The following is an 11,000-nucleotide window of genomic DNA, read 5'->3' as shown; positions in this document are numbered from 1 at the left end:
GAAATGTTAACCTACATGTGTTGGCGATGTTAGTGGAAACAAGGACTTTTTTTGCATAAAAAATGCAATAAATCATTATTAACAATACGTTTTTGGTGATTCAAGGAATCACATTAATAAAATATATTATGTCTTATAGATATTCCAATATCCTTTATTTGTCTCATGTGGCCTTTGCACGTTGTGAGTGTGTTCTGTCACGCAAAGTAGAATCGGTCACGAATGCAGCAATGTGGACGATAATTGCACACGTATGGAGAACCAATTTTGATAATTCCTTTCATTCATTTTTTACAGCGTTTTTATATGCATACATACATCTCTAACTGCAGTGGTTTCATTAGCTTGTGCAACGTCCGAGAATTCCATCATAAAAAGTAACTTATACAAAATATGCATGTAATTTTATTTGTGTGTATTACATCCGTTCGTGCATACTGTATACATGCCTGGAGGGTATATTATACAAATCTTCACATCAATGCTCTTACAAGTTTTGTTCAAAGGATCTAAGAATAAATCACATAAGTCTAATATTGAAATTAACATGAATAAATAACGTATTTTACAAAAATATCTAGAAATACCAGACTTTAAAAAAAACGTTGACAGGATCAAAAACGGTAGAGGATTAGTGTAACATCGTTACAAAAATATGTAGAAATATCAGACTTGTATAAAAAAAAAACGTTGAAAGGATCCAAAACGTTAGGGGATTAATGTCACATTTTGTCAGCTTCTTCAAAGCTTGTACCAAATGTTGCTTTATTCATTATATTGTACTAAGCTTTATATAGCCAGTAGATAAACTAACAATTAAATATATAAAACATCCATCATTAAATGTGTCAGCATATAAATAAAACATTTTAAATACTAAAGCATGTTGATTGAACATCATTAACAATTATTAAGTGATCGGTTTTCATTTATTTAGTAGACTCAAACTCTGTTTTGAATTGTACAATTGAAATATGGCAATAAAACGTGTAACACAATAACTATACAGTACCATTATGCTAACACTACAACAACATTTATATATGTATCTATGCTTGAGTAGATAAGTTATATAGAAAAAATAAAAGCAATAATTAACAATCAGTTTAATAATACGAAGTCATCATGTAAATAATATTTTAAGTTAAAACTATTTACTGTTGATAAAATACATTTCAATTATTTTTAAGAGTAATCTTGGATTGTTACTTAAAAAGTTGTTATGCATGTTTTTATAAAGGATTGTTTTTAGAACAACGTGTAGCCCAAAGACAACATTCAGCATAATATACAATGCATTTGTATGGCACTTATTTCTGTTTACATATAATATTTACATGGCTGGAGTAAGGTTGGCATATAAACATAGTGTGAGTCTAGTTACAGCATTAGAAGATACTTATTATCATCAATATTATGTCCTTTTAAGCAAGTGATCAATTGGATGCACGACACGACAACAGGGTGAAACACAAATTATACGTAACAGCACAGCACTGGGTGTTATGGTTGTAAAAAGCAGATAACATAAGTTGCTGCAAACTTTTTGGAAAAGCGTTTTATCTAGAATACAAACAATACTATACATATAATAAGAATTACCAACATTTACAATAACACATTCATTAAGAAAAATAATTAGTAATATATGCAATTTTCTTATTTTTAAATTTAGTTAAATTTTTGGCATTACACTTTCATTGCAACGCAAAATTCTATTCAAAGTTGTGTTTCGCATAAAGCGGCTTGAAAGCGAGCGGGCTACTTTGGATACTGATTCGTTATTATATAAGCGCATTTACAAAGATTGAACATTCAAAGCTTTAACACCAAGTTTATGGCTTTTTATGTTAAGCTGACATTTAAACCGCTTTGTGACATTTTTGTCATGATGGCCACGTTCTTGTTAAAATAAAGTTTCGCGATCTACTTCTTCGTCAGAAGCTCCGCGACCTTCTTTATGGTAGCTTTGTTCTCCCCGATATAGGCTTTCGTTTCCTCAACCATCTTCTTGATCGTTTGTTCATCAACACAGTCCATGGGTACATTCACTGACAGGAGCGGGGACAAACGGAAGAACGGTACCTGCATCATCCCGCACCAAGCTCTGGCACGATCCGTAGGTGGCCCATGCGACAGAGAAACCTGCGGTTTTCACAAATAGAGACCAATATGATATTATATATCGTTCGCGTAGTCTTGCAAGTTGCTACCATATGGTCGGGAAAGGTTTGTTGCTCTCATTAAGAGATGTTATGACTCCTAAGGTATACTGAATCAGAGGCATATCTGAAGCCGAATTGTTCGGATATGTCCTCGCCCATATTTTCGCACGACGCGTCTTACATTATTCATTGATTAACAGTTATAGTTTTGAATTGCAATTACCGAGAAATTCATGAAATTATCATCATGGATGAATAAATAGGAAACGAATGAATAAATTAATAATAACTATATACAGTTTCTTTGAAAGGGCGCTATCTTCTTTAATATATAATTCTACTAACAATATACTCATGTGTAAACATGTCCATTTTATTTGTTTGATTGTTACACAAACATGTTAATGCTTGCTCGTTTTAAACTTCAACTACATTGTATTAATGTTATAGACCGTCAACTCTGTGAACCAGTCCTATTCTAGAAAGTCAATGTCACTTTTGCATGTTGATCGATAATGCAATATACAACTGCTATTTTCATCATATGTTATATGTGAAAGTATGTGATCATATAAAAATTACTTAATAAAGTAAACATAGCTTTTTACCAGAAATGTATGTTTGAGAGAGAGAGAGAGAGAGAGAGAGAGAGAGAGAGAGAGAGAGAGAGAGAGAGAGAGAGAGAGAGAGAGAGAGGATAGAGAGAGGAGAGATCAGAGCGAGAGATAGAAAGAAAGAGAGAGAGAGAGAGACGAGAGACGAGAATAGAGAAGAGATAGAGAGAGAGAGAGATACCGAGATCTAGCTATATAGAGATCTCGAGATATCTAGAATAGAGATACTCTAGCTCTCTAGATCTCTCTCTATATCTCTCTCTCTCTCTCTAGACCTCTCTCTCTCTCGATCAGCTATATCGCCTCTATATATACCTCGATATACATATATAGATTCTACATCTATATAGCTATCTCTATCTATATATATCGATCTCTAGATCTATATTCTCTCTAGATAGATATAGTGAGAGAGACACAGAGAGACAGAGAGACAGAGAGACAGAGAGAACCGAGAGACATAGACAGAGAGACAGAGAGAGACAGAGACAGAGAGACAAGAGAGAACAGAGAGAGAAGAGAGAGAGAGAGACATAGAGAGAGACATAGAAAGAATGATAGAGGAGATAGAGACAGACAACAGACCTACCTCGAGATACCTCTCTCTATCTCTCTCCTCTAGAGGTTTTTTTCTATTCTCTCTTTCTTCTCTCTTCTCTCTCTCTCTCTCTATCTATTCCTGCTCTCTCTCCTTCTTCTCTCTCCTATTCTCTCTCTCTCTATTTCTCTCTCTATCTCTCTCTCTCTCTCTCTCTTACTCTCTCTCTCTCTCTACAGCCTCTTTCTCTCTCTCTCTCTCTCTCTCTCTCATCTCTCTCTCTCTCTCTTCTCTCTCTCTCCCTCTCTCTTCGCTTTCTCCCTCTCTCTGTTCTGCCTTTCCGCTCTACGTGAGAGGAGAGATCGAATTAAGATTATAAAACTTACCCTTTCTATAACTTCTTTGCAAAAATTATAATCATCCACTATCACTTCTACCATTTTCATTGCAGATTGCAGATTTAATTGTATATCGGGCAGTTGTGGGTCTGGAACGGGTACAGGTACACTTTTCGAATGGCCGCAACCAAGTGAAACAACCACTTTCAGAGATGGTGCTGATTCAGCCTTTTGCTGGAAAACAATGACATTAAACATAAGACGCAAACATGACTTATGTGAAGCGAAGTTACGCACATCTATTTTATAATTTACATCAACGAGATCGTTCTTATTTGGCAACCTTTGACACGACACAACAAGTAGTCATTTGGGCAATAATTGTTTGCTTTTTCCCAAATTATGATGAGTCCTTGAAAATCAATGCATACACATCTGTTGCGTTCGAAACAGATTGGATCGAGTCCAACATTTTTGGATCCAATTATTTGCATCAATTCGCGTGTTTCATAAGTTGTAAATAATTTCCGTACTAAATTAGACTGTGTTTTAATTAATGGTTATAGCCATCGTGAAGATAAATCAAGAACGTTTCTAAAATTAAAGACTTTTATTGCAACATTGCAACAAATTTTACACAAAATGAATAGAAAAACTCCAGAATTACTAACTCTACTTTCGGATATCATAAATAAACGATAAAATGACATAACTGACATGTGTCCATTTTTGTTTCTATGACAGGCCAAGTTTTGATTGAGCTTTTGGCCATATCCCATACACGCAATATTCTCTGCGTCTCTGTCAAATACACTGCTTAAGTTACGACGATACGTTTACGGCGTAACCGCAAACAATGGTTAAATGTAAAAGTTAACTGTGCTTCTTAAACATTCACAAACAGATCCTTTATCTGATTTAAAATCGTTTGGGGAACCTTTTTGAACACAGCTATAGGTGAATGTTGTTTTTTTATAAACGTAGTTGTTGTTTTTACAGTGCTCACCAGTGGCGTTGGTCCAGTGTTGAACTCGTAAATTTCTGTGAGAACGTCAAGAGTAGGGTTGCAAGACAACAAGCCACCATCAAAGTACTGTTTGTACGGATGAAAGTATGTTGGGGCTGCAGACGTGCTACGGGCTGTCTCCCAGATGAGCTGCTCTGGATTAAAAACACAGCTAATTTGTTGCTTATGTTAAAAAATGTATGAAACTTTAACGCCAGTTTATACGATCTTATAAATATTATTTTCAAAGCATATTAAGCGTTGATGTATACAAACAAATTATAACACGCGTTCATAATAAGTTGGACGATAACTTTAAAAGTGTTAAACAATCGCAATATGTGTTGTCCAAACTCATTCAATAGACATATACTATGTCGAGAAATGCCAATTAGTACATACGACACATGGGCAGTGTTGAGATCTCCACAAAATATGAGTAAACATGTCCTTAACGGCTTAAACGTGTGCTGTTAAGTAAACGACATTTGATTTACCAAATTTTTAAATTATGGTAAATTAATTCCATCTAACTTTTGCATATATTTGTATATGATTGCGAAAATGAAATGTTGACACTACAATACTATCAACTCGCTTTAAACGGCATGGGTGCATTTTATTGATAGTTCGTTTAAACTGTTGTAGTTTTACTATTGTTAGGTTTTGGTGATTACCATTTGGTGGTTTGACAGGTAAAAATCCTTCGGCTGCTGGCTCGTGTCCGTTCATGTAAGAACGAAACATGTGAAGTTTCCATGGACTGTGGTCTCCTAAAACTCCAGTAACCACGACCCTGAAATAAGCACAATTAGTTTTAATTAAACGTTTGAAAATAGTTTCCTCCCAATTGATCCGTTAGACACGTGTAAGTTGATTGTTATTCGAACCATGAAAAGTGATATTATATAACAACACAATGTTTATAAATACAAAATAATTCGCATAAGTTGAATAGTAGATGTGGAACTAAAAGTTTCCATGTCGGTCGGTGTTCTATCAAACCTTTATTTATCACTCAATATTTCCAGTGGCAATGCTGAGTGTACTTTAGTTTAAACGTATCTATTTTAGCTCGAGTGCATAGAAAGCTTAGGCTTATTTGAAACGTTCTCGAGTCCGTTGCCTGGGCCCGGAACCAGTACATGGTGTCTATGGGGGAGATCTAAAGAACGTCCCACCGTGGAGATCGAACCCGCGATCTCCCGAACGCTAGGCGGACACCATATCCACTACACCAAGGCGACTTTATTACTTTGTTAGACAAAATAATTTATACTAATTAGTTTTCGACTTGAATCCGAACAGTACACATGATTTTCCTGGTGTAAAACGAAAATTGTATGACGTCAGTTTTTCTGAAAGTATTTTTGTCTATGTTATATATAACAACGGTGTATCAGTCTTTTGCTTTTTTTTTCATGTGATAAGATCTTTAATACCAGTTTTAAATTAAATATCGAGAAAGTTTGTTCTTAGAACAGTGTTTTTATTGCACATATCCGGCATTTTGACATTAAATAAATGTTGCATTTATATGCGTTTTTGTAACTTTATTTTATTTTGATTTTATTTTAATACTCTATTTATTGTGACACTAGTGACAGTGAGGACGTTGTCATATCTTAAACTAGCGGATTATACACATGCTAAATTGTGGAATTTATTTTACACGCAATACTTACTTTGGATGCTGTATATCCGTCATTACGCTGTTTATCCCAAAATTCTGTTTCAGCAATGTTTCTATCTGTTCAGAGTCGTACGGTTTTTCGCCTTGGAATACTTGGTCCTTGAGTTTGTAGTACAATTCTTTTAGATCAGATATTTTTTTGCCTAAAATGCAAATCAAGACCACTAGTAAATACAAATTTAAATAAAACAGCTTGCTTGTATAAATGTTTCAAAATCAATTATCGCATTATTGTTATTTATCTGCCACTAAACAACGGTTTGGAATTCGGATGGATGGGAATTATAAGCCACGCTCTAAACGACTACGATTAACAATTATACAGTTAAATTGAGTATAGACTTATATCATATGGCAAATCTTTTTTTTGCAATTACAATTAAAACCATGTTTCACATAGCCTCTTCACCCCCGGAAACCCGATATGATGTGAACAGTTGGACGTGCTCAGAAAAGTTTCCGATAAATTTTGCTGAATTTCGGTAGGGTAAGTAAATCCAGTTCTATAACTGTTTAAAGGCATTTTTGAATTAAAATATCATTTGGTTTATGCAAAGGAGGTATTTTCATGTATGTTTGAAAAATCCTGGTTATTATTATTCAGGATTTATTGAAATATGGCTATTTGAAGTCGACGACGCAGTGATTTGTCCCATATTTAGCACTTTATTTAGAAATTTAAAGGTTTGCCAGTGAAAAAGTTTTTGCACCGAAAATGATATCAACCAATGTCCCCGAGTAACATATGCGCCAGGGTTTCTTAAAAAAAATCGTATTGGTGGAGAAATTCGAATTTACATTCAACATGTTGATGAAAAAATGATATGACCCGGTGCAGTGTCAAAGATGTCAAGATATGACAGGAGTGCAGTTCATTTATTAACTTAAACTAACTTACTAACTTCAGGATTTTTCTTACATACATGATAAAACCTCCTTTGCATACACCAAAAGATATTTTAATTCAAAAATGCCTTTAAACAAGCATAGAAATGGATTTACTTACCCTACCAAAATTCAGCAAAATTTATCGGAAACTTTACCAAGCACGGCCAACTTTTCACATCATATCAGGTTTCCGAGGGTGCACTTGCATATTTCTGCCCGAACGTTCGAGGTCGCCTCTCCGCTTTTACCAGTATTGTCCATTTTAAAGTTTGTAACGTAACTTTCTGGGAGAAAAACTCAAATGATGTTACAAATCTTACCCTTCGCAATACCCAGCGCAATAAGTCCTCCAGTGCTTGTACCGCCAATCCAGTCAAACAAGTCTTTGATAGGCTTGCCTGCTTCCTGCTCGATCTCATCCAAGATCTCGAGCATAATGAGTCCTCGAATACCTCCACCGTCAAGACTCAATATCTTTAGAGAAAGAAATAGTAAATGTTGTCACCACCGACGCACAATCAATACTTTGACGGTAATAATAGCGTATGAGGGCACTTTAAAACAATACTCAATACCTTGACAGAAAGAAACGGCATAATTAAAAATCACTACTTAAGAATAAATGCCTAGAAAATCATCAATTGCTAATTGGTAGTGTCTATAATTAATGATGCATCTGGCCAGAGCCCGTTTGCAACATGACCATATTTGCCAGAATTTAATGGTTGTCTTTTTGTATTCTACTTTAAAATAACGGAGACAAAAATATTAGCTAAAACCACATATAAACACTATATGCTAAGTGTTGTTGTCTTTAATTAATGGTATCTCACCCTGTCCCCTGCAGCCATGTTCCTTCCTGATATGTTTGAAATAGGTTCAAGTTTAAGATAAGACTTCTTCTGCAGTCTCACCAATCAACCTACAAAAAGTACGTTATCTCGATAATTCCACGGAAATATAATACATCTTATTTTAATAAGTCAGAACGTTATTTAATCGATTAAAATAATAAAACTTAAGAAATCCTGTCAGGAAGAACATATTGTATGATTTTCTCGTATTAAAGGCAAGTGACCAATTGCCTATACAAAGTTAAACATACAAAACGATATTTAACATCAATTCATTATTAAAGCTGTGGTCGCATGAAAAGCGTTTAACCACTTTGATACAAAAGAGCTAGATCATTATATTTGCGTTTTCTTTTCAAAGCACACACGATAAGGCTTGTACTTTAGACAAGTGACAATTATAACTTGACCAATAGCTTTAGAGGAGTGTGTTTGACATGTTTCAAATAGGTTCAAGTTTAAGATAAAAATTCTTCTGCAGTCTCACCAAACAACCTACAAAAAGTACGTTATCTCGATAATTCTACGGAAATATAATGCATGCTTAGAAGTATTATGTTTATTGAACAACAAATGTGTTCAATAGTATGTATTCGATTAGATTAGGTACCGCTATGGCTACACAATCGCGTACGACAATTAGTTTAGAATTGAAAGATGCCAGATTTGTAATAAACGTGGAAACGAAAAACGTCACGGCTATGCTTGGTGACCAGCTGATTATGCTCAAAGCAAATGATAGGTTCCATGTTTAAGAAGGTTCAGACTATCTTAGCCATATACCACATTAATATACTCTTTCAAAAATGTCGATTTTTTTATCATATTTTAATAAGTCAGAACGTAATTTAATGTATTAAAATAGTAAAACTCAAGAAATCCTGTCAAGAAGAACATAGTGTATGATTTTCTCGTATTAAATGATCAACAGTTTGAGAGGAGTGTAAACGTATCGTTAAAAACAGTAACTGTCTATTTGAGAAGGTCCTATATACATGACAAATCCGATCTCGTCTCATTCAGTCAGCTGATTTGACGGTTATTTAAAAGTAACAAATACGAAGTCATCAGATTCAGTCAGCGGATATAAAATGAAATATATACAAAACAAATCAGAAATAATCAGATATAGTAAACGGATATGAAGGTCGTCTAAATGTGTATAATGCGAAGCCATCAGAGCCGGTCAGAGAGTATAAAAACAGCATCTAAACGTGTCCAAATCGAAGATCATCTAAACATGGTTATCGAAATCATCATTCAAACGTAATGATTGCTAATTTATCAGATTCAGCGCCTATACATGTCACCAATGCGTGACGATTGCCAAGTTATCAGCTCCAGTCAGTGAATTATCTAGCTCATCTTAACGTGGCTATTGCTATATCATCTGATCCTATAAGCGGATAGTATAGTTGAGTAAAACAGGAGATGACTTTATTGAGACCGTATATGGAACGCGACTTATCCCTAGGTACGAACAACTTCGTACTGTAATACACTTGCACCTCATTTATATTATTATTTTGACAAAGTACTTGAAGTTAATTAAATTTGGCCGGTGTTTTATTTAAAAATCAATACTAATTATCGAAAAACTGTGTTTCCATTAGCAACTATTGCGTTAATATATCTGTTATAAAGAAAACAATGCTATATCTTAAGTACTGATATTGAGATAAAGACAAGTCTTACCTATGGCTGAATCCAATGCCGTACACAATAACGTAATTGTATTGTCATAGAGTATATGAACAATTCTACGGCAAGCGTATCTCACTGAATTGAATTCACCCAGCAGGCCTTGTAAACTATACTTAGCCGCACGTCTATATATACCGATTAATAAAATGATATTCTTAGAATTACATTCCATATAAGGTTTACAATGGGATAACGAATCAATTCCTCAAACTCGACTTCCCAAAATGCGGTTCGTTTTAACAAGAACATGGCACACTAATGAGGTAGATGTTATCACGTTTCATGTGTGTGCCTGAATTGTAAAGCGTATTTTCGACATACCCGTGATGTTATTACAGTATACAAAGTGGTGTAAGTTATTGCGTTAACATAATGATAAAAATAACTACAAGTCGATATGCAAATCGCTATGGTCGACTATTTAAGAAAGAATGGCATGGATACAATGTGCAGCAATCATTGCTGGCATTAAATACAATTATTGAATATTAAATTGTTCATGGTTCATATAAATTATTTATGTTTAAATAGTTTTTTCGGTATAATAAAATAAATATTACACGTCTGACAAAGTGACAGTAAATTTGTCAACTTTCGGAAAAATAGTGCTTCCTCAAGTTTACAAATTTACAGTCAGACATGTAATATTTATATAATGTCGACTGTCGCGGTAGTGTTATTATCTTAATGGTCGGAATGAGTCTGCTTCGGTCCCTGTTTTGCGGCATTCTCAAGTTTAAACCAAATACACAGAATACAGGTTTTACCCGCTAAGGGACTCCGGACTAATTGTGCAAAAACGCCTCAGACATGCTAGGCAGTCCTACTTAAACACAAAGGTTTAAAGTAACATTACTATTTAAAATCAACGAACATTTCGTACAATTGTTCGTAAAATAAACTTAACCAATTAAAAATCAGTGTTCCTTATGGCAATTGCCGAAATTGCAACGTCCGATGTGGTCTGGTAAAATAGATGTTTGTAGATACAAAATGCTCGTTTTTAGTATTGTTTTGCATATCTATTCATACGACACATGAACACTAAAATGGTGTTCGTGTGTCGTATGAATAGATATATTCGCGGGAATTAATTGTGGCCACAAATAAATAAAAACGAGCATTTTGTATCTACAAAAATCTATGTTATCATACCACATCTAGCGTTGACATTTTGGCTATTGCTATACGGAACACTGA

At 34.5% G+C, this 11,000-nt stretch overlaps 1 protein-coding gene across 1 annotated transcript; it reads right to left on the bottom strand.

The window, feature by feature from the left end:
- Positions 1 to 1,926: 1,926 nt before the first annotated feature.
- Positions 1,927 to 9,976, bottom strand: LOC127849951 (85/88 kDa calcium-independent phospholipase A2-like). Its single transcript, XM_052382692.1, has 8 exons — positions 9,792 to 9,976; positions 8,076 to 8,164; positions 7,563 to 7,716; positions 6,347 to 6,497; positions 5,339 to 5,457; positions 4,662 to 4,816; positions 3,704 to 3,889; positions 1,927 to 2,145 (listed from the first exon to the last, which is right to left on the bottom strand). The coding sequence occupies exons 2-8, from the start codon at positions 8,091 to 8,093 to the stop codon at positions 1,927 to 1,929; spliced, it is 1,002 nt and encodes a 333-aa protein (XP_052238652.1). The 5' UTR covers positions 8,094 to 8,164; positions 9,792 to 9,976.
- Positions 9,977 to 11,000: the final 1,024 nt, after the last annotated feature.

The sequence above is a fragment of the Dreissena polymorpha genome, chromosome 11, assembly GCF_020536995.1.
Source record: "Dreissena polymorpha isolate Duluth1 chromosome 11, UMN_Dpol_1.0, whole genome shotgun sequence".
NCBI lineage: Eukaryota > Metazoa > Mollusca > Bivalvia > Myida > Dreissenidae > Dreissena > Dreissena polymorpha.
Note: the sequence above shows the minus strand (reverse complement) of the source record. Positions and strands in the feature narration are given on the sequence as shown.